Raw genomic sequence first — 24704 nt, 5'->3', positions numbered from 1 at the left:
ATTTAGAATTAGGTGTGCTAGATTCTGTTCAATTTAATACACATTTAAACTTTAAATATATATATAGGTTAAACTAAAAACATTTTGAAAAGATGCTGTGTAAGTATGCGTCCCCCTCTGTGCGGTCTCGACAGCAGGAGAAAACCGGAAGTCGGCCATCTTCGGGGAAGTGCGTTAGCTGCAAAGGCTCTGAGCATTTTAAAATAAATAGATTTCTATAAATTACTGCATATATGTCTGTAAATGGGTCTTTTGCATTGGCTTTTCTCCTCTCCTTAAATGCAATTGATTAGGGCTGTCAGTTAAGCCTCAAGATAGCAATCGATTAATTGGTCACACATTTTCGGTGCATTCCTCTTCCCACGACATCATCAATATCATTGCAGTTAAGTGAAAGCTTGTGCACAACAATTGAATGCGAGGGGTACTTATGCCTTGGTAGCGTCAGGAGAAGAAAAGAGCGTTACTGAAATATTTATTACAAACACATTACAGTACATGTGACATAATCTATAATCTAATATATATGATAAACGTCTTTTTTAAATTTATTCAGTGACAGCTGCAGCATCACGCATTGCATCTTGTTAATACTGTACCACCTAACCTTCATTATCTGTGAAACACAATGCGGAAATCCCTGTCTACAACATCATAATAGTAATGATAAATTGATTTACTTATCACAACATGCATACCCGCTAGCTGATCCTTACTCCAAAATTGTGTTTAACATCACTGATTGTGTATTGAGTATTGTTAAATAGTCACTATATAACAGTTCATTTTGAAACTCCAAAGAAGCGTAAACTATATACAGTCAGTTTTCTTCAATGTGCCCAATTTATTTACAAGCTGTTTTCCAGGAAGCCTGTCGTCCTGCTCTGGATTCAAGGCAGTGAGCTTTTTTGTTTGTTTATACAGTGAATACACAGAGGGGCGTGTACTTACAAAGCATTTTCAAAACCGATTCGCTGGTAGGATGGGACCTGCAAATCAGATGCTAGTTAACACGAGCAGGAAAAGAAGAACACGCCCACTGCTTGTATGTGGCAGAAATACTGTAAATAGCAAGGCAGGGCGTTTGGTGCTTTTTCACTGATAAACTTAAATAATGTCCAGTATTTATATTGATGTATATAATGAGGAATGTAATCGATCGAAAAATTGATTTTCGATTTTAATCAATATTCCGTTTAAAAAAAAGTATTTATTAATTGCAATAGTTTGAACTTATCTGACTGGCAACAGTAAAAAAAAAAGGACCTAAATAAACCATAAAATGGAAGCAATCTTCTGTTTAAAAAAAAAAAAAAAAAAAAAAAGCCTTCTGTTATCTGGCTCAACAAAAGACATTAAAGTTGAATCCGGTATCCTCCACAATTGAAATTGGTTGCATGCCATTTGCGATCGTCTCAATAATTAACTGTTATGTTTTCAGCCCGAATTATCACATTTCGCTTGCATGTCTGGGCCCCACCTCCTCCACGCTCGATCAATCTTCAAGTAGAAGACGACTAGTCACGTGACCAAAAGCATGCTGGACATTGGGAGAATATCCAATGACAATGATGCCACGTGACACAGGCAGGAACTAATACAAAAAAACAACAACTGAGTAGCCGTTATTTGCAGACACCCGCTTTTTAATATTTGACCTGAACATTTTTGACAGTTTGAACGATTAAACAAATTAAAAACGTTTGACTCTTTTCTAATGTTTAAACTCTAAACCATTTACACCCCTAGTTGGAATGTATTGCAACGTTGTATTTAAGTATTGTAATTTTAAGCATAGAATCAATCAGATCACCTTATACCATATGATCATAGAATATGTGATGGTGTGATGTGGTATACGTTGTATGCATTTTTTTTTTTAAAGGAAATTTAAATATAGGTGTACATTTATTTGAAGGATCTTCACGTGTATGTGAAATAGCGGACAGCGAAGCATCAAAGAAATTAAATTGCAGCTGCTAAAGAAATGGCCGGAAAACCCATTGCTGTTTTGATATTTTTTTGTGAAATTCCTAAATGATTCAAACACAGTGGAATGCAAAGTGTGCAAGTGGCTCTCAACATATGAAGGCACAACCAATTTCTGCAATACTTGATGTAAGTTCACATTATTATTATTATTATTATTATTATTATTATTATTATTATTATTATTATTATTATTATTATTATCGTCCATCATTTATTATGTTGTCGGGGATAAATTGTTGTGCACCCATTTCTTACCTGAACATTAGGTAAATCCTAGAACACTTCGCTGCCGTTTTAGACAGCTCTTCTTCCCACTTTTAAAAGTTTTTGAGTTAGCATGGTGCTCACAAACAAAATTAAATTGACACTGCTAGTGAACATGTGCGATTGAAAATTCCTGGAGGCGCGGTCATATTGAGCTCAGTCTAACAGCGTCCCTCCCTCTGTTTGCCTGTCATTAACCAATGATACAGTGCATCTTTCTCGGGGCTTAGTGCTGGCGCAGTAAAAGGAATGTCAACAATAATACATTTATTATGATGAGTAATTCTCGCAGGATGAGATTAGACAGAATTCAGTTGAATTGTGACAGAACGGGCCAGTTGACGCTGAGCAAGTTTGTGAATGGGTGTTAGATGGGATGTGCTGGTGCTGAGGGACACCGGTGGCAATGACAGGCAGGCATACAGGCGTTGCGGCGGTTGCTGCCTGTGCAGTCTGTTATTTCGCGCCCGCCCTGCACCTGACTCTTCTTTTTTTTCCCAGAAAGCTTGCTCTACTGGGCGGGACGGTGGGCTTGCTACTGTTTTCTGTAGTGAACTTAGAATCAAACAGGAAATTGTTGAAGGTTATTCATCTTTTGAAGTTCTAACCTTGACATTAAACAGTCCATTACCTGGTCATATTGTAGTTATTTATTTATCGACCACCTAAGTCAAACCTGCTATTTCTGACTGAATTTGGGGATCTGCTATCTATATTGACAGTCATATATGATAGGATTCTTTTATTGGGTGATTTTAACCATCATGTTGACACTGACTCTGACGTTGACTCCTTGGAATTTTTTAGGCTACTGGATTCCTTAGATTATATCCTGCATGTCAAAGGTTCTACGCGTAATCGTGGCCATACTTTAGATCTGGTAATTTCTCGTAGTTTAGCTGTTAATGTTATAACCCTAGATCTTGGTATTTCTGATCATTCTTTTTGAGGTGAATCTGTCAGTATCTACAAAGACTGTGGACCGTACATTTAAATCCTGGGTAATTCATTCTTCAACTGCTGTTAAGCTTTCTGATGTCTTGCGCTCATCACCACTCTCTGAGTCCTCATCAGTAGATGAGCTGGTTAATACCTACAAAACCACCTTGACTGGTATTTTAGAAACTGTAGTGTCAATCCAAACTCGTGAGTGTCTAAAAAAAAAAAAAAAAAAAAAAAAAAAAAGCTCACCATGTTTTAATGGTACAACTCGTAAGATGAATTTCGAGGGTCGTAAACTAGAACGGGGGTGGCGGGAATCTAAACTGCACGTTCATTACATCACATGGAAGGGCCACCTGGTTAAATATAGGAAGGCATTGGCTAGATCATCATATTAATCTAATTTTAATTGAAACAAATAAAAATAATCCTTGATTTCTTCTCACTACCCTAGATAAATTAATTAATCCTTCCCCTAATAGTCCTACCCTTGACATTGGCTGCAATGACTTTGCTTTTAAAAATAAAATACTAGACATCAGAAATGAGATTTCACAGACACCTTCTATTAAGGAGGACTCCAGCACAATTTTACTAACTACACCTATTAAGGCTACTATGGGGGCTTTTTCTTTGATTACCTTACAGGAACTGACACAGCTAGTTCAACATATGAGAGCTACTACATGCTCTCTTGATCCTATTCCTACAAAACTATTAAAAGATGTTCTTGGTGTTATTAATACCCATGTTTTGAAAATGATAAATGGTTCACTTTCCTCCGGTATAGTTTCCTCAGCACTTAAGGTAGCTGTGGTAAAGCCTACGCTTAAACACAATTTGGACCCTAAAGTCCTCAATAACTATATATTGAATCGGATTGCTGCGTAGTCTACTTTGTTCAAGACTGAATAGATTAAATTATTTTAGCCTGTCTGCATTCGACATGCCTTTTAAGCCAGGGATAATTCTGGTCGCTTTCTTTCTAGAGCAGCAATATCCTTTTTGTAACGAGGTGACCAGAACTGAACACAGTATTCTAGATGAGGTCTTACTAATGCATTGTAAAGTTTTAACATTACCTTCCATGATTTTAAATTCAACACTTTTCACTATATATCCAAGCATATTGTATGCCATTTTTTATAGTTTCCCCACATTGTCAAGATGAAGACATTTCTGAGTCAACAAACGCCTAGGTCTTTTTCATAGATTCCTCCTTCAATTTCAGTATCTCCCATATGGTATTTATAATGCACATTTTTATTGCTTGTGTGCTGCCTTTGATACTGTAGACCATTCCATCCTACTGAATCATCTTGAAAGCACAGTGGGACTGTCTGGCCTTGTCCTGTCCTGGTTCAAATCTTATCTTTCTGATAGGTTTCAGTTTGTCTCTATTGGGGTGGTAAAATCGGCATTATTGGAAGTTGATTGTGGTGTTCCACAGGGCTCGATTCTAGGTCCCTTGTTGTTTTCGTTATATATGCTACCTTTGGGTGACATTATCTGCATTATATTTATCCCTAAAGCCAGGAATTTCTTCTGTCGGGGTGTTATTAGCTACTTGCCTTACAGTCATCAAGCACTGGATGTCACAGAATGTTCTAGTGTTGAATTCAGATAAAAAAAGAGGTCATGCTAGTGGGCTCACAGAACCAACTAAAAGGAAATGTGGGATTACATGTGCTCAACCCTAAAAACTAGAAATTAAGAGCTTGGGGGTCATCTTTGATCCTGCTCTATCATTTGAGACTCATATTAGGGAAGTTACTAAAGTATCTTTTTACCATTTGAGAAATATAGCCAAACTTGGACCAATTATTTCCGTATCTGATGCTGAGCGACTAATGCATGCCTTTGTTTCATCTAGAATTTATTTATTGTAATGCACTTTTCTGGTGGGCCAAACCGTGCGATATCCTGCTTGCAGCTTATTCAGAATACTGCCGCTAGAATACGGACTAAAACCTGGCTGCCTGTGCAGTATAGAATTGCTTTTAAGATTTTGCTGTATATTTACAAGGCCCTGAATGGATTAGCACCCTGTTATTTGCAGGAGTTACTGACCCTGTATCTTCCAAACCGCGCTCTGAGATAACAGGATGCTCTGCCTTAGTTTGTCAGGGCTGGGACTGTTACAATTTTCAAATTCTTTTTTTTTTATAAAATGGCTTTCTTATCTTAGTCGGTTTTAACCCTTGTCCATTTATTAATTGCGCGTCAGGCACGTCAGGTCTAATTAATTTTCACACGCGCAGTTAATTTTAGACGCGCTGTTTAAAAGTATTTTTTTTCCCACAGTCAAACGGGTTTAAATGGCCTTCATATCAACAAAGCACTCACTAGGCATCTCCAGCCCCGCCCCACCCTTTCGTTTGCTATAGCGTTCACCTATGTAAGAAATAAATAATAATAATAATAGTCGTACATACCGATCGATCATCTCCGGATCACTCGTTTTTTCGCCAAACTCCTCAATAATGCGATCCAAGTCATTATTTTATTACTATAACATCTCAAAAAAGCTCTGCAAATGTCTGTGTTTTCTGTGTGCTGATTCAGTCAGCCAACTTGTTTACTTATGACTGCCCCCGTTATCTGATACCAGATACCATGTATGACTATTCATGAGAGACGCCTTTCCCCCCCCCCCCCCCCCCCCTCGACTTGTCTCGGCTCCTGTCGCTCCCACTCGGCAATTGAATGGTTTTCTCGGCTTTTTCCGGAGAAAAAACAACTAGAGACCCGTTTATTGCGTTGCTATAATGATGTCGGACCCAGTCCGACAAAGGACCTGTGAGGAATAATTGCAATGTCGGACCCAGTCCGACAATGGACCGCAAAGGGTTAATGTAACTTTAAAATTGCTGCTTTTGTGTTGTGTATACTGTTATTCAAATGGTCTGACTGGCAGTCGTTTGTGTGACATGCTATACAAATGGTATTGTTTTTTTTTTTTTTTCCTGCTAGGTACTGTACAGTGCTTTGCGATTTTACTTTTGTATAAAAAGCACTAACAATAAATAGTGTAGCCCATGGCATAAAGCCTCCAGTAGTTCATGGTTTCTTTGTGTCTACATCAGCTTTTCACAGTCTTGATTGAGTTACAGTAGCAACAGGCACAATTTGAAAGTTCATTTATGTGCTATACTTTATTTCCTATAGATAGGGGTAAGTGTATCTTTTTAAGCCCACCAAATCTAGTTTGAACCCTTTTTTAGATATTTAGCTCAGGTTTTCTGCCATTTGAGTGGCGTAAATGAAAGATTCAGCTTTTAATTTGTAGTTTCATGACTTCATTTTTTTGATAAAATAATTTTCAAAATATGAACTAAATCTGGACTGGTCTTAATAGGGACATCATGTACAATAAGCCCATGTGTGTTCCTATTAAGTGCAGTGTTTTTGTTTTGTTTAGATAAATAATTTATTACCCTTTAAACACTGCATATTACCAAATTTAATTTTTTTTATAAATATATACAAATAGATTTTAATTAACACATTTTGTGACTTTAAAGCCACATCAAGCACATCCTTCAGCTTAAATGGAAAATCTTTCTGATCTTGTCACGACTGACATGCATGACATCGTAGCTTCTCCTCCACTATTTGTTTTACATCTCCAAGCACAGCTTTGTCTACGGGTTGTAAAAGATGAGTTAGGTGAGATGGGAGCCCCAGGAGAAGCACATTTTTCAGAGAGACGTGTGAAGCATGTTCACCAAAAATAAGGACTAGGAAACTTCATATCGGAGACCTTGCAGGACTGTCAAAAACAGATTTTGAGAATAGTCTTTAGTGACCTGTCCATCCAGCCATGATCAAGCACAGCATACCTTGCTAATTGTGGACCATTCTGACCCCATGTGATGTAGAGGTGTTTACCTTTTGTATATTATGCATGGAGGCAGACTTCTCCCAGCCGCCAGACATGCATACGGTTATTTGTTCTCTTCCACTACCCCCAGGGATTTGGTGGACATTTTTTTTATCCTCCTTGGAGCCAGGATTTTGTCAGATGCAGGGTCTGTGATGAAGCCGGTTTCATCTACATTAAATGTGTTGTGGTTTGTCATGGACACTGTTTTCATTCAGTGCGTTTGTAAGGATTTCATTAAACCAGCGCTCCAGTATAGTAGGATTTGGCGTTGCCTTGGCTCTTGCATGTGAAAATTGTTCAGATTTTCTGACTGTCGGCTCTGGATGATCTCTCATGAACCTGGCACACTACTTCCTTCCAGGTCTCTGGTTGTTTACGATTCAATGTTGGTGGACTTAATATATTCTTCTACAAGATCTAGAAGATCATCTTTAGTAAACCCCTCAACCCCACTGAGCTACTGTAGGACCTACATGATATAGAAAAGTGCTTTAAACTAAACCAAATGTTTCTAGAAATATGAATTAGCAATCAAGTCAGATATTTCAATCAAGCACTTAACCTACACTGATATTTAGCTTAAAAAGCACTGCTTATGGCTAATTTTGACCTACAGGCTGTAGCCTGCTGTAATATCAAAGGTGAGCTAAGCCTATTATTTACTGTTAAGGTTTGTAAGTTACGCTACCTGGAGACAGCTTGAAATGTCACACTACTGCTGCAGTTAAATGAACCTCAAGTCCCTGATGTCCCTCAACCTTGACCTTTTCGGTGACTCTCTGTCTAAACTTCCTGGCTATCTGTGATTTAGGTTGGTGATGGTGCCTTCTTGATAGAAGTAACACACCTCCAACATGCGAGGGCATGAACTGCGGTTTTGACGTTTTTTTACTCATCCTGTGTGCATGTTAAAATAAAATAACATGCCTTTTAAATGACATGTTTTAAAATTGGTTTAGTTTTGATTATCACCTAAATGGGCTTAATAGGTACACCACCATTTAGTAATTATAAGGTACAATTTATATAATTAGCTTACTCTTCTAATAAAAAATACAAGACCTCTTACTTCAGATAATTTTATTCATGGTCATTGGGGATATATTAAATTTGGGGACAGAGCACATTGACATTTACAGTGGCTAAGTGCTCTGAAGTGGTTGTGTACCTTTAAAGCTTACATCAAATTGCAGAAAAGCATGTACAATATTGCTAATGTCTTTTTCATATAAGTAAGAAAAGTGTCACCAGAAGGTATGGAATATGCATAATTTTAGACTTTTGTTTTAAGTATACTACCATATGACTAATCTGAAACCTAGCACATATTCAGTTTCCAAAATTTCAGATGACCCATCTTTGTAGACAATAATATTACTTATAAAAGTACTAATTGGACAGATTTTCTAACTAAGATTCAGAACATTTGAAGAAGTTTTTGAAGTAGTAGTGAGTAGTTGTTTCTTGATGTGAACTAGATGCAAAGGGGGGTCTTGTGTACGTGTGGTAAAGAGAACTGGTTCTGGCTCACACTGCCTAAGATGGTGTTATCTTGGTGTGGCCCTTTGTTCTTTTGGGCTTGACCGATGTTATCTCTTGAGCGCATCGGTTCCTCCAGCAATGTGCGATTGTGTTTATTCCTGCGGTCAGACGGTCGTCGTCCGTGCAATTAAATGCAATCTTGCAATCTCGCATTTACCAGTTACTATACCTCCTCTGATAGTCTCCTTTTAAAACTAAGAGTGTACAAACCTGCAAACACGTGTATCTTTATATTGCATTAAAACTGCTTTCCATGTTATCCAACAACATTTATATTGCATTAAAACTGCTTTCCATGTTATCCAACAACATTTAATCTCTTTAATTTGCAAAAAGCATTAATACTTTTCAATCCATCAAAAAAAAAGTTTTCTTTAGTTGCTTGGAGACATGGCCACCAGGAAGTAGACAGAAAAGTATTTGTATCTTAAAAACATTGGTTGATTTTAAATAGTGAGATGGGTGGAGCAAACCACTGGATTCATCAAGACTGAAAAAAGTAATTTTTTCTGTTGATAATTAAGTGGTGGTGGGCTTAATAGGTGCATGGGCTTAATCGTTACACTTACCCTAATGTTTTTATGTACAATTAAAGGTGGATTCATATTTTACTTTTTTGGTGATGGCAGTTATGACTACTGTTTTTTAAAAGTTAATTTGAATTCAGAAATTATGTTCTTATCCTATTGTTTAATATTTTAATGCTTGCCGGTTTTGAATAATTACTGCAATTAAATTTAAACTATTCAGTTTGTCAATAGAGCTATTCATGAAATGTGTCATAGAATAAAATCTGCTTTTAAGTACTATATTTAAAAAACAGGTTTAGTATGTCGTATTTTCAACAAGAGATTAGCTGGCTCAAATGAATCGGAAGAGTTTCTGTCTCGGAAATGAATCGGAAGAGTTTATCTGTCTTGAAGTGACAGCACATTTCAAGCTTGCAGTCAATGGGGGGGGGGGGGGGGGACATGCTTGGAAATGTGTCCCATACTTGTATTTGTTTTCTAACTCTATGACCTGCTCAGTGGTCACAATTAATGTAATTTGTACATGTTCCAGTAGTTGCTTGTTCTTGCAATTTTTCTCTTCCCTTTTAATATCTGGGCAGACACATGGCAAATGACATTTAATAGAGAAAAGTGTAAAGTATTGCATGCAGGCAATAAAAATGTGCATTGTAAATATCATATGGGAGATACTGAAATTGAAGAAGGGAACTATGAAAAAGATCTAGGAGTTTATGTTGACTCAGAAATGTCTTCATCTAGATAATGTGGAGAAGCTATAAAAAAGGCCAACAAGATGCTTGTATATGTTGTGAGAAGTGTTGAATTTAAATCAAGGGAAGTAATGTTAACTTTACAATGCATTAGTAAGACCTCACCTAGAATATTGTGTTCAGTTCTGGTCACCTCGTTACAAAAAGGATATTGCTGCTCTAGAAAGAGTGCAAAGAAGAGCAAGCAGAATTATCCTGGGTTAAAAAGGCATGTCGTATGCAGACAGGCTAAAAGAATTGAATCTATTCAGTCTTGAACAAAGAAGACTATGCAGTGATCTGATTCAAGCATTCAAAATTCTAAAAGGTATAGACAATGTCAACCCGGGGGACTACTTTGACTTGAAAAAAGAAACAAGGACTAGGGGTCATAAATGGAGATTAGATAAAGGGGCATTCAGAACAGAAAATAGGAGGCACTTTTTTACACAGAGAATTGTGAGGGTCTGGAACCAACTCCCCAGTAATGTTGTTGAAGCTGACACCCTGGGATCCTCAAGAAGCTGCTGCTTGAGATTCTGGGATCAATAAGCTACTAACAACCAAACGAGCAAGATGGGCTGAATGGCCTCCTCTCGTTTGTAAACTTTCTTATGTTCTTATGTTAAGCATACATTGAAACACAAACCCCGCATTCGTGGTGAGCTATCAATACACATTATACTGGGCCAGTAGAAATGTATCTGGGGCCGGTGGATTATTCCTTCCATTAGCCCTGATGGTGAATGGATGGAGAAGTTAATTTCAAGACCTGTAAGTCTTTCAAGGTTTTGCCTGTGTGTGCCTGTATCATATTTTGTTACTTAAGCAATATTTGCATACTAGTTGGAGCATTGATAAAACCGAGTTCAAATGAATGAATCATTATGCTGGATATCATTTCTTTATTTAATAATGTCCCGTGTGAAGGTCATTTTACAATGTATTGGTATTGAATGTTACAGGCTAGTGCTTTTGGAATCTTAATAAAAAGGTCTTGCTCTTATTTTGCTTTATGCAACATGAAAAAGTTAATTTATATTGCCAAGGGACTGCCTCATTCTAATTTGTCTATACACAGCATTACTTGCACAGCAATGAAACCACACACAACTAACAACAGATGAAAAAAACAAACCTACCTTTTTAAATGTGAACGGCTGATGGCTTGGCATGAATAACAGTCAAACACAACATCATTGTTTATTTCTTTTTGTTTGTGCCGGTATCCAGTTCATTCATACGCTGTTTCATTTGTATCAAATAAACAGAGTTAAGATCAGCGTTCCTCATTGAATTTTCAAGGTGTTTTGCGAGTGCCATTATGTTATGAAGTGGAGGATGGAAATGAAGGTTGCTCATGGTAACACCCAGGCTTCCTTTTTCCCTTCCTCTTGCAGAGAGAAACAGCCGGACAGGGAGCAGCAGTTCATGGAAGACAAAAAAAGGAAGAAAGACGATAAGAAGAAGAAAGAGGCTGCTCAGAAGGTGAGCCTCTCGTTCCTGTTTATGCACCATTTTTAATAATATTAAAATAGTTTAGTTTGCTGTTACCTGTCATGAAAACCCATTCTGTAGGGATGGTTCAATACTGGATGTGTGTGTTAGTTTATACTAAAACATGTTCGATGTAATGTGTGTTTTGCTTGAATATTTAGTGAACTGCAGTGTATACTGAAGCATGCATTCTGTATTCGGATCTATCCATAGAGATGTTGAGTTGCCTGTGTACCACAAATTGGGCTTTTTAACCCACTTCATTCATAGCATTGCCTAAAGTAAGATTAGTCCAAGATTCGTAACAGTCATGGTCTGTGGAAACAGATTTGTGTACAGAGTTCCCTTTCAAGTAAGGCATATTAACCATTACAAATGGGTGTTTCCCTTTAAGACGCCCGAAACTTTATACCAAAGACTTCTCGTCAGAGCAGTGTGGGAGCTGCACACTGACCACGATGCCATTTACCTTTTCAGCTGAACCTGAATACTTGAGAAAGTGTTGATAGAAAATTATCACCTTTGTAATTAACTTTTTTTTGAGCTTTGCTTTTAAATGATTAATTAATAATATTGAATTGCTGAAGTAAAAATGGTTTGGTTTCTTTCTAGTTTTTCTTGTATTTTCTGCCGCGCGCGGTCTATTGCCCCGCGGGAAGCCTGTGGCTCCAGTGCTGTCCGTTGTGGGATCCTTAGCACTCAGGTGGCTGTGAAATCTTCTACTCAAATAAATACAGACACACGTATTTATTTTCTGGTTCAACCGTGTTCACCTTGCTTTCCGGTTGTGTGTGTATTATATTAATATTCTCCTTTCTTTCTTTCTTTCTCTCCTTTCTCTCTCTCTCTCTCTCTCTCTCTCTCTCCTTCTCTCTCTCTCTCTCTCTCTCTCTCTCTCTCTCTCTCTCTCTCTCTCTCTCTCTCTCTCTCTCTCTCTCTCTCTCTCTCTCTCTCTCTCTCTCTCTCTCTCTCTCTCTCTCCCTCTCCCTCTCTGTAAGGATTGAAATGAAACCAAACAGCTACTGTGGGTGTGCCTACTTTTGCAGCTTGATGCTGTATTAGTGTAGCTATCAGCACACTTTTACAAAGGCTTGTCTGTACTGACTGGAAGGTTAGCCAGTGGCTGTTCTACAGGTGGGCATCCCTGTTAACCTATTGCGGTTCATCGCGTCTCAGGACACTCAGTACTGCATCTCCAGCCCCGCCCCACCCCACCCCTTGTTCGCTGTTTTTTTCACATACCTCTTGATAGTAGTGCATACCGATATATCATCTCCTGATCACTCGTTTTCATCACCAAACTCCTCAATAATGCGGTCAAAGTCATTATTTTATTACTATAACATCTAAAAAAAGCTCTGCAAATGTCTGATATTCTTTGAGTGCTGGATGCAGAAGCAGCTATCTTGGTTGTTTATGTCCGTGTTATCTATGTGGTGTCGGGGCTATCTGTATTCATGAGATATGCCCCCCCCTTTTTTTTTCCCGGCTTATCTCGGCTCCTGTCTATCACTCGGCCATTGAATGGTTCTCGGCTTTTTCCGGAGAAAAAACAACTAGAGACCTGTTTTTTGCGGTATGCTGCAAGAGCGTTCAGCCCCACCGATACCACCAGTTCCAATTCCTCCCGCCTCACCTGCACCTTTTCAGGCAGAGCCGTATGATCTGTAGGGTGATATGTTGTCTATTGTGGGCTGACGATCAAGACGCAGGGCTCCCATCTGATGATGCGGAATCGGACATTGTTCCGGTGGCACAGCTCTCCTTATCGTGCAAGCTTATACCTCCTGATGCAGCGGGCTACTACAGTCCTGCAGGTACGGTGGCCTGCTGCGAAAGAAGAGAGGCACTCATATTTATGATGAGCAAACTACTGTTGCCTTTGCTGCCCCTCTGGTCCACCTGTTTTTTCTGTTTGAGCTCAAGTCCACATGGGAACACACATCTATAGCTGTGTCTGTTTCCTGTTCGTTGGACTCTGTCTACAAGGTGTTTGAAGCCGACAAACTGGGTCTGACCCATTTTCCGCTAGTAGGGGCACCCATTGCGGCTGTTTTAGCCTACTAACCTTTCCTTGCTATCCAAGGATGCAGTGTGTCAGAACAAGCAGGCACACTCATTGAGTCCGTTGCCGAGACCCACAAGCCCTTGTCTCAACAGCTGGATGAGCTGCGCTTGCTCTCCAGGAACCTGCTCCGACTGTCCAAGCTCAGTGGACAGGCAATAGGCAGGAATCTGGCAGCGTTGGTGGTTGCTCGCAGGCAGCTTTGGATCTCCCAAGCACGCGTGCTTGATGGAGGCAAAACAGCGCTGTTGGATGCTCCGGTCACCCCAAATCACACATTTGGCCCACTGGTGAACAAGATGCTGCAGTGGTACCATTGTGCGGGATCTGCCCAGAGACAGCCTGCACCTGCTTTCCGTGGAGGCAGGCGTGCTTTCAAGCTCCCTGTGCCTAGGCAACAGGCACGGGCTGCGACTCAGGTGAAGCAGCAGCCCTAGGATTTTGTCCTACATCAACCACCGGGGTGGTTTGCGGTCACGCAGTCCATAAGGCCCACAAGCTTCTGCTATGGGCATAACAGAACCTCTTCCCACTCCAGGCAGTTCACCTGGGTATGCTTTCCCATTTTGTAATGGTTAATATTCACTTCTTGAAAGGGAACGTTAGGTTGTTATCATAACCCTGATTCCCTGAAATAGGAATATTAACCATTAACTTCGGGGTCGCAGTGTTCATGGTCGCAATCCCTGAAGGAAAATGACATCGTTGTTGGTGTGTGCAACTCCTTCATGCTCACGGGGGCGGAGCAGCAGCCGCGTCTTTGGTATAAAGTTTTCAGGTTTGGGTGTCTTAAAGGGAAACACCCATTTGTAATGGTTAGTATTCGTATTTCAGGGAACCAGAGTTATGATAATCTAATGTTTTTGCTATTGTTCGCTATTTTATTTAATCGTTCAATTGCTTTATCTTAGTTTAACCTTCATTGCTTTTTTTCCTAGATTGCTACTTTGTATGTTTGCCGATTTATCAGTACATGTTTAAAGAAGCGATAATCTGTTTTCTTATCGTTATTAGATTTGTGTTGGTTTATTATGATTGTCTTGACTGCAGTCGGACCATGTGACTTACAGTAAAGGAAGTGATTTTAGATATCAGGAATTGGTGCTGTATCGGAAAAAAAATTCAGCATAACAGGAGTGAGGACTTAAGAAAATATGTTTTAAAACAGCGGTTCTCAACTGGAGGGGCATGTCACTTTCTAGGGGGCGCAGTGATTACTGCGCTCCAGGTAAGATTTTGGGTCATTTGAGCAATTTACACTCCAATTTAGATGCTATGTGATTAAAATGTATTTTGGATGAGTAAAATGCAACATCAGTACTTTCAATAAATACTGTACATCTAGCTTTCATTATTTTGTACCTAAAAATCTAACAATCCATTTTTAGCAGCCATAAGGTCCTGTCTTAGTGTTATAGTCTGGATGTCCTAGTTATGCTCTGGATGTCGTTCGCTGCTGCGTTCAGAGTCTCCTTGGTACGAGGCTGGTACAGTTTTTTTTATAGTTTTCTGGAAATCTTCCTTTCTCTGCCTCGTGTCTCTAAGGTATTAGTGGATTAGAAACTTTGTGGTCAAACATGTACTTGTTGGGATGTTTGAAAAAGTGAAGTTTACTGTTAGAAGCATTTCAAGACAAACTTTCCGTGGCACAAAATCTTAATTTTTAGTGTTGCTAACCTAGTTTGCCGTTTATCATATTTTACATATTTTTTAGATTTAAATGCCAGCATCAAACCCACACTGCACTGTTTTCAGATTATTGTATTAAATCACCACTTGCACTAGGAGCACTCACTATTGGAATTGTGATCGTGTGTGTGATTTATTAGTATTTCGGGATTGAATCCCGTGGTTTACCTGCACTGTGCACATTGTTGTGTAGAGCCAGGTATTATTTAAGGTTGCCAAACAAGCAACCCAGGACAAATAAGGAGCTGTTTTTCACTGTGAACTGTGTTGTGTTTCTTATTACTGAGCACTGCATCACCTCTACACCTGTGCACTGCAAACCATTTTGCCACAAGGACAAGTAGATTTTTTTCTAGCATTTTGTCCATTGGACAAGAAGTTTCTTTCAAAAATTACCTGCCTTGAGTCAAATGCCTGACTGCCTTTTTGTCTCTGTCCTTTTCTCCAGGTTGCAGAACAAAAAACCAAAGGTAGGGCTTGTTTTAATTTTTGGAGTCCTCTATAAGACTGTTGCCTTGTGTTTCTATATTCTTTCATACCTAAATTCGTATCTAGTACAATTTTATTTAGAACAAATGTTTAGTGTTTTGCAATGTGAATCTGCTCTTGTTCCTGGGTGTGAAAAAGGCAATGGCCTTGGTCTAGGATCAGAGACTGTCTTCTGAACCCTCTGCTCTCCTGAGCTTTGTGGGGAATTGCTGTGGTGAGGGAACTAAATTGGGGGATGAAAGAATGGGCACTAACAAAAAAAAAAAGAAGAAATTAAAACCCTAATGTTCTCCCTTCCAGTGCCCGAGGTGACAAAGCCGGGCCCCGCCCAGCCGCCGGCCGCCAGCCCTGTTGGCAGCAGCCCCGTGCCACCTGCCAACGGTGGCAACAATGCCAAGAGGGTGGCGGTGCCGAACGGACAGCCGCCCAGCGCCCCGGCGCAGCGCTACATGCCCAGGGAGGTGCCCCCGAGATTCCGCTGCCAGCAGGACCACAAAGTCCTGCTGAAGCGTGGCCAGCCCCCTCCCCCATCCTGCATTCTCCTGGGGGGTGGGGGGCAGGCTCCCCTCACCCACCCCCAATCCTCCGCAACTAACCAAGGGGACAGTGGAGTCCACACAGGTCAGTACCCAGCAGCTTCTCGCCTCGGCCGGCTTTTGTATTGTGTTCATAGCCAAATGTGAAAAATCTTGAGCGCAATTCTGCATGTAGAAACATAAATTCTAGAACGAGAAAAGGCCATTCGGTCCATCTATGCTCGCTTGTTTTGATGCAAGCGTTCCCCTAACTGAGTTAGGGGAAATGAAACAACTGGGAATCCATGGCTAAACGGACTGCCCTTCCTCCAGGTGGCTAGCTAAAGGTCTTATTTTGGTCACAAAGACCTTCCATAGAGAAATATACCTATACCTTGTTTAAATTGTTGGACTGAAAAGCTCAAGTTTTTATATACTGCTTAAAACGTTTACCTCAGAAAGCAGACTGGGTTTGCTGTTCTGAAGAATGTGTGAACCCTTTGATTCAGATTAAACTACAGCTATGGCCAAAAGACTTTTTGTGATATCATTTTGTAGTTTCTTTGATTACATCATAAATAAAAGATCTAAATTATTTTCATAGTAGTGTGTGTGTTTTTTTCTCAAAATTCTAGGTGATGCAAAACTTTTGGCCATAGCTGTATGCTATACAAATTAGGAAAGAACAGATCACAAAGGTGAATTTATAGATTTTTAAAGTTCGTTGTTACAGCAATTCTTTTCACCTACAATTTCAATGTGAATCTAATATTTAACAGTACGCCCAGCTCCTTGTTTTGAGTTTCACATGGCTCAGTTCCTCTACCCCCCCTCCCTTCTCTCTGTACAGCTCAGTAATCATGCCCCCAAGAACTGCAAATAAATACATTCCATACATAAATACATAACTGCTATCAGGCTCAAAAAAGATCTTAAACTTTTGCAGATAGTTACACAAAAATAACTAACTGGCTTAAATACCTCGAAGGGGGTTAAGAAGCACAGCACTGCTTCCCTAATTTGAGTCTAGCTGGAGCGTTTGGCTTGCAGTCCCAGGGATAGAAGCTTGCACTGGGACCCACAACGCATGAATGAGTATGAGTCTGTATGGTTACTTGGGTGTTGTTAATGCAGATGTAGGGGAGGAATAATTTATTTAACATTATCATTTTAGTAATGTCTAAGGGTAGTCCTGGGTGTGAGTATCTAAGAGTCATTCAACACAGTTCTTGTGTGCAGGCAAAACAAATCCTCTTATTTATTTAATTTATTATTTTTCAGATTCTAGCTCCTCTTCCTCCTCATCCTCCTCCTCTGCTGCTTCTACAAATTATGCAAATTCCACGTGGGGGGTGGGGGGGGCGGGCCTTGCCCCCCCTCAGGGCTGGGACAAGGTGATCGTAGACGGGTCTGACCTGGAGGAGTGGCCGAGCATCGCCGGCAAGGAAGCGGAGGGTGCAGGCGGTGGGGCGGCAGCACCTTCAGAGAGCAGCAGTGCTGTGGACAGCAGCAGCAACCCCAGTGCCTCAAGTGCCCTCCAGCAGCAGCAGCCACCGCAAGGGACAGCCAATTCCAGTTCTACGGTGGGGAATAATGAATGTGCACCGGGCAGCGGTAGTGCAGGGGTCTGGACCCTGGCTACCGCTGGAGTTGGGAGTGGTGGTGGCAGTGGTGTCGGCGGGGCAAAGTCCAAACCCACTCAATCTTCCAGTCCTTTGCCAGCAACTGATGCTGGTGGTAATAGTGGGATTGGCAGTTGGAAAGGCGCAGGTGGTGCCAACTTTAACCCAAATAGCAACCCCTCGGCCTGGCCCGCCCTGGTCCAGGAGGGTCCCGGTGGCGGGGGGCCAGCACAGCTGAGGAAAGGAGAGCCAGAGGAGGCGAGGTTGGCTTCGAGCAACTCCCCTCCGATGACGTCCTCTTACTCTAGTACCCCTTCGTCCTCGTCGTCCTCCTCATCATCCTCTTCTTCATCTTCTAATGCTAATTCTGTGAGCCGCCTCCACCACCATCAGACCTCGACCAGGGACCGACAGAAAATGGAAGAGGCCCTGGGATGGGGTGTGGGCCAGGAGCAGCAGCAGCCTGTCGGACCAAAAATAAACCCAGGCAATGGGGCCAGCCGTGGAGAGGAAGGTAGCAGGGGCCTTGGGGGTGACTCAACGGCAGGTTTGGATGAATCCTCCTGGAGATCTCAGCCAAAAGTGGAGGGTTTAAAGACTGATCCTTGGGACAGCCGAGGTGGAATCGGCACTACTACGACTGCTTCTACTACATCTTGGGGTTACGGGAATCAGGACAGTGGGAAGGGTGGTAAAACATGGGGTAGCAGCACAGGGGAGGGGGGGAACAATACCGGTGGGGTAACTCAGGGAGTGTGGGGCGGAGCCCCTGTGGCGGGAGAGGACCTTCCGGTTGGGGAGTGGGGCGCGGGAGGGCCGAACAGCGGCAGCCCATCTGTAGTCACGAACACCACCACCACCACCACCAATCCCAGCACTGCTGGAGCGTGGGACAATCAGAAGGGACTACAGGTGGAAGATGGACCGGGAAGTACCCCCTCCTGCTGGGGTAGGGCTTCCAGCTCGGCCGGTAGCGAGGGTGGAGGGCAGGGCAGCACTGGAAGCAACCCTCGGTCTGGAGGAGGCGGTGGCAGTGGGGGTCACCCCTCTTCCTCGAGGGGGGGCGGCGGCAGGGTGCACCACCCAAGGCCTCCGCAATCCGACCCGGAAGTGGCCTTACAGACCATGCTGAGCAGGACTGATTTGGATCCTCGAGTTCTGTCCAACTCTGGTTGGGGCCAAACCCAAATCAGGCAGAATGTGGAGTGGGACTACGAGGAATCCAGAAGTGGCGGCGGGGGGTGTAATGCTGCTAATCTGATTGCCGCCCCATCTGTAGGGGACGGCAGGAAGGGGGGTAATGGCAGCAGCAGAGGGACGGAAGGCTGGGAGAGCGCTCCTGTTGGTTCTTTGACGGGTAACCCTGCCAATAACAGCAGTGCTGCTTCTGTCTCTGCGAACGCTGCTGTCAAAAACAACCACCCCACCATGACTACTACGACTTCTTCATCTGTCGCCAACAACGCAGCCGTCCAGGCCAAGAACTCAGGGGGCAATTGTGGAGGCTGGGGAGGAGAGCCCCTCCCTCCTGGCCAAAGCAGTGATCAAGCCAAGGGCTGGGGAGAGGGAGAGTGGAGGGACAGGAGAGGAGGAGGAGGCAATCAAGGGGGCAATCAAGGGGGCTGGGGTGACTACAGTAAACCTACTCCACAGCAGCCTCCTCCTTTAGCAGCAAGCTGGGGGGGAGGTGGCAACCCCGGGCCAGGCAGAGGGAGCCAGGAGGACAAGAGCGTTCCTGCAGCCCCTTCCCATTCGTCCTGGAAGGACGGGGGCAAGGATGCCGGATGGGGGAGGCAAGCGGGCAGTAGCTCTGGCTGGATTTCTGCTGGTAAAAACAACAACGGTTGGGGAGAACCCGACCCGGCGGCCAATAAAACGGGTTGGGGAGGGGGGCAGGGAAAAATGGGTTTGGGAGGAGTAGGGGAGGCGGAGATGGGGGCTTGGGGTGGGGGGGGTGGTGGCAGCTCAAATTCAGGTTGGGATGACCCTCCAGGAAGAGGATGGGGGGAACCTGGTGCGAAGCAGGGAGGTGGTTGGGGTAAACAGCAGCAGCAGGCACAGCCGCCACAACAAGCTCCCCCACATCAGATTCAGCAACAGCAGCAGGACCCTGCCCTCCAGGGGTCTTGGGGTCAAAGCGGGGGGCGGCCCACCCAGAACTGGACCGCAGGCCCCGCGCACCCCTCCGGCCCTGGGGAGGAGGAGCCAAGCGGCTGGGAGGAACCGTCCCCCCAGACCATCAGCCGGACGATGGACATTGACGATGGTACCTCGGCTTGGGGGGATCCCGGCAGCTACAACTACAAGAGCGTGAACCTCTGGGACAAGAATAGTGCAGCCGCACCGCAGCAGCAGCAGCAGCAAGCACCTCCTCATCAGCAGCAGAAAACTGGAAGTGCTCTGCAGCCTGCCAGGGACTTGAACCTGGGACCTGGAGGCCCCCCAGCCATGGGAAAGACACCCAGCTCAGGTAAGCCCTAAGTGCACCTTGACACTTTATTCCCAAGTTGGACTGTTCCCTCCTCCTCCTCCTCCTCCTCCTCATGTTGCTGTTGTGTAGGAAGAGTACTGAACCAGACGACACTATAGATACAGTGCTGAAGACAGGAGTTTGTCTGCAACATGATTGGTGACTTGTAGGGAAATTGTTGATGATAGTGTTATCTGCAAATATTGTGTTTCTCAGTAATCTAAATCCAAAAAGCATTGATGGTGTTGCTGCCAAGATGTTTTGTTCCTGAAACTGGGCATCGGAGCATTTCGTTATTCTGCTTTAGTTCAAAAAGCCAACAAGTGGTGCTGCACAAACACATTATTCCAGGGGTGTCCAACCTTTTCTTGGGCATGAGCCACTTTTTTAAATTTCAGACTTGAATTTGAAGACATGAGCTACAACAATAGATTTCACCATTGGGCTTGTACCATACCCATATTGAGTAAAATAATATCATACACACAGCAGGGTAGTGAGGGAAGACGCCCTTATCCAGGGTGACTTACAATTGTTAAAAGATATCACATTATTTTTACATACAATTACCCATTTATACAGTTGGATTTTTACTGGAGCAATCTAGGTAAAGTACCTTGCTCAAGGGTACAACAGCAGTGTCCCTCACTGGGGATTGAACCCACGACCCTCCGGTCAAGAGTCCAGAGCCCTAACCACTACTCCACACTGCTGCCATGTTCTTATAGAAGAAAATATATATACTGTTTTAATTTTTTGTGTGTGATATTTATATGTATATGTATGTGTGTGTGTGCGTGTGTGTGTGTGTGTGCGTGTGTGTGTGTGTGTGTGTATAATATATATACACAGTGCCGTGAAAAAGTATTTGCCCCTTGTCTTGATTTTCTGCATTTTTGCATATTTTTGACACAATGTTATTGGATCTTCATCAAAAAGGATATTGCTTCTTCAAAAAGGATATTGCTGCTCTAGAGAGTGCAAAGAAGAGCAACCAGAATTATCCCGGGTTTAAAAGGCATGTCGTATGCAGACAGGCTCAAAGAATTGAATCTATTCAGTCTTGAAAAAACGTTCAAAATCCTAAAAGGTATAGACAATGTCAACCCAGGGGACTTTTTTGACCTGAAAAAAGAAACAAGGACCAGGGGTCACAAATAGAGATTAGATAAAGCGGCATTCAGAACAGAAAATAGGAGGCACTTTTTTACACAGAGAATTGAGGGTCTGGAACCAACTCCCCAGTAATGTTGTTGAAGCTGACACCCCTGGATCCTTCAAGAAGCTGCTTGATGAGATTCTGGGATCAATAAGCTACTAACAACCAAACGAGCAAGATGGGCTGAATGGACTCCTCTCGTTTGTAAACTTTATGTTCTTGTGTTCTTTCTTACAAAAAAAATCTGACCCAATACAATGTGAAAAATGTGCAAAAATGCAGAAAATCAAACGGGGCAAATACTTTTTCACGGCACTGTATAAGTACCTAGACGTGATTTTAAGGTCAACTAATTCTGGTCTTCTGTCCCTCCCAAAGATTAAGACAAAAAGGAAAGGAGAGAGCTTCCAGTTACAATGCTCCCAGATGATGGAATTAACTACCGTCATTAGAGATGCAGAGTTACTTCATATTTTTAAATCAAGATTAAAAACTCACTTTTTTAGACCAGCATTTCATTCAAAATGTTATTCTTTTCTTTTTTTTTTTCTCTGCCAATGTTGTTTTCTATTCATTTTACTAACTTTTTTCATGTTAATTTTAAGTGTATTGTAATTTTTAGTTTGACTTGTAAAGTGCTTTGAGATGCTGTTGTATCAAAGGCGCAAACTAAATAAACAAACTTACTTTTCAACTCTCAAGTATTGAGAGAGAGAAATCTACTAACTAGGGGGAAAGTCTAGATGAAGAACTATTGTTAAATCATGTTTCAACTCCCATTAATTATCGTGAGCGGATGAGCTCCAGTGAGTGACTGACATTCACCTTATTTTCCCTGGCAGTATGGAACAGCAGTGCCCCCTCTGGTCCGCCGGTGGATAACGGCACAGCTGCCTGGTGCAAGCCCAACGATGGCAGCACAGGCTGGGGAGATCCCGAGGATTCTGGGAAGGCTCCGTCAGGTTGGGGGAACCCCTCTCCCAACCCCATCAAACCTGGTGAGTGGAGCAGTCTCTGGTCTTACACCAAGGGCCATATTCAAAAGCACTGAACCTGTTTTATATTCAAAAAAATAAACATGTGAGCACACCGGAGCTTGATACCTGTACACTGTGGCTAATCAACCTGGAATGGGTGAAACTGCTACGCAATAAGAGTTATTCCCATTCCTGACTTGCTTGTTTGTATGTGATGTTGCAGGTTCGAAATCTATGCAAGAGGGCTGGGGCGAGGCTGAGAGCCAGGTGACGGCAAAGCGGCACTCCAGCTGGGAGGAGGATGAGGAGGGGGGGGTGTGGAACAGCGCTGGGTCCCAGGGCAACAGCTCCGGCTGGGGCCAGGGAGGAGGGGCAGGGGGCAAGAAGATCAACATTAAGGTACCGCTGCAACTGTTGACTTTTCAGGGTGTGTTTTTATTATTGTTGTTATTGTAAGCAGTATCTAACTTTCAATGGGTGTTTATTATTATTATTATTATTATTATTATTATTGTGTTATTTGTTATTATTGTTTGTTATTATTATAAGCAGCTTCTAACTTCTTTCAATGCATGTTTTTATTATTTTGTTGCATGAGCTTGGTGGTCTAGATGAATTGTTCTCTTGATGGAACAAATCAACTCCATTTGAAACAAAGCTCTTAATGAAACTGACATATATTTATTTAGTCTTTATAAATATTGTATTTGTCTGCTTTAATTGCCCTTAATTACAGAATTGAGTTATTTGCTATTGCACAGGTGTGAAGTTAACACGTAAATCTTGCTGCGCTGTCAGATTCGGTCCATAGTGCTTTTTACTTGCAACCTCCCTGATTTGCAAGGGGAGGGTGTGGCCCAGGATTGACTTTATATCTGCTTTTTCTTCTTTCACTACAAATTAAGTTGTAATAGCAATGACATCTGCTGCTTTGTGCAGGATTAAAATACAAAGTATCATGTGAGATGTTTATTTTAGATGTTTCACAATGCATTTTTACGTACATTTTTTAGATAGATGTTAATTACTCTTTACTCCTGCAATACGTATTCTCCTAAACTGAACATTTTATTAGTAAAGTATAATCCCAATGATTCAAATGACTTATGATTGACAGATACTTTATTAAACGGAATATACAACAGGGTTTAGACAGGGTTCATTGGTCCCAAGTAGTACAGATTAACAACACTTTGCAGACTTGAATACTCATTTGAAGTTGTTAACTAGCTTTTAAACAAGGGTTAGATCAGTATATTCAGCTCACCATTGGGAGCCATGTTGACGTGGAGTCCACAGTTTCTGCCCAGCAGCACTGGATGTTAGATGACGAAGTGCTGCTTGCGATGTCCCATATTTCTACAGAAACTCAAGATTTCACCTGCACCCTTCTCACTCCCATCCCCCTGGGGTCATGGTTGCTGCAGGTTATACAATCAATGTTTTACAGCACTTGCCCACTGTGTGTTCTTGGTGTTTTCTGTTCCCGCAATAGTTCAAAGATTTGTATTGGTCTTTACAAGCTGGCTCTTTGAGCTTTATATATTATATATAATTATATATAAATTATATAATTTTTTTTTTTTTCTCAAAACCCACCTTTTTAAAGTAACCCCCTAAAGTGTTTTGCAAAGAAATTCCTAGAGACGAGCATGCATCAGTACTAACAGCTAGCTGTCTACATGGGTGACGCTAAAGGTTCCTGACTGTTCTGTGTTTTAATTCAAGGGTCCTTTAAAAGGAGGAAGCGGTGAACCTTGGATGAACCCTCTGTCCAAGCAGTTCGCAAACATGGGACTCCTGGTACGTACAAGACAGAGGTGTTGCCACGTCAGATGGTGTGCTTGTGTAATCCAGTTTGTTGTAATGGTTCTAGGTCATCATATTACCGTAAGAATCGCTCCTCCCCTTTTTCAAACTTCAGTATTAGGAAATATTCTGTTTTAAATGTCTAAATAATTGGTTCAAGTAAATTTAAGTGCAATGTCAAAGTAAACCAAAATATAGATATAATACTGTTACAGTATTGTACATTCTAGTAGTAACAGTGTAAACCACTGTCAAATAGTACTTGAATGGATTTAAAAAGTAACATAATGTAAAACCAAGTTATACATCCTACATCTGTATTCACCTATTTTATTTTAGCTTATCAAGTACCCAAACACTTCAAGAATATATCTTTGCTTTACTGAACATTTTTCCAAAACCATACTTGGGCAATATAGTTCCAGCAGCATTTACTAATTTGATGTATTCAAATTTTAAAGAAGTATTACTTCGGTATATTAGTCGCGCCCCCCTTTTAAGTGCCTAGAAAATCAACTTGTACAA

At 41.9% G+C, this 24704-nt stretch overlaps 1 protein-coding gene across 1 annotated transcript in view; it reads left to right on the top strand.

The window, feature by feature from the left end:
• The window catches only part of LOC117965669 (trinucleotide repeat-containing gene 6B protein-like), an 84567-nt gene that overhangs the window by 24696 nt on the left and 35167 nt on the right, over positions 1-24704 (top strand). Inside the window, exons 5-10 of the mRNA XM_059016121.1 lie at positions 11288-11375; positions 15587-15608; positions 15928-16248; positions 22236-22391; positions 22594-22769; positions 24099-24173. Coding sequence (XP_058872104.1) covers positions 11288-11375; positions 15587-15608; positions 15928-16248; positions 22236-22391; positions 22594-22769; positions 24099-24173 — 838 coding nt within the window. The remainder of the gene's footprint in view (positions 1-11287; positions 11376-15586; positions 15609-15927; positions 16249-22235; positions 22392-22593; positions 22770-24098; positions 24174-24704) is intronic.

The sequence above is a fragment of the Acipenser ruthenus genome, chromosome 52 (genome assembly GCF_902713425.1).
Source record: "Acipenser ruthenus chromosome 52, fAciRut3.2 maternal haplotype, whole genome shotgun sequence".
Taxonomy (NCBI): Eukaryota; Metazoa; Chordata; class Actinopteri; order Acipenseriformes; family Acipenseridae; genus Acipenser; species Acipenser ruthenus.
Note: the sequence above shows the minus strand (reverse complement) of the source record. Positions and strands in the feature narration are given on the sequence as shown.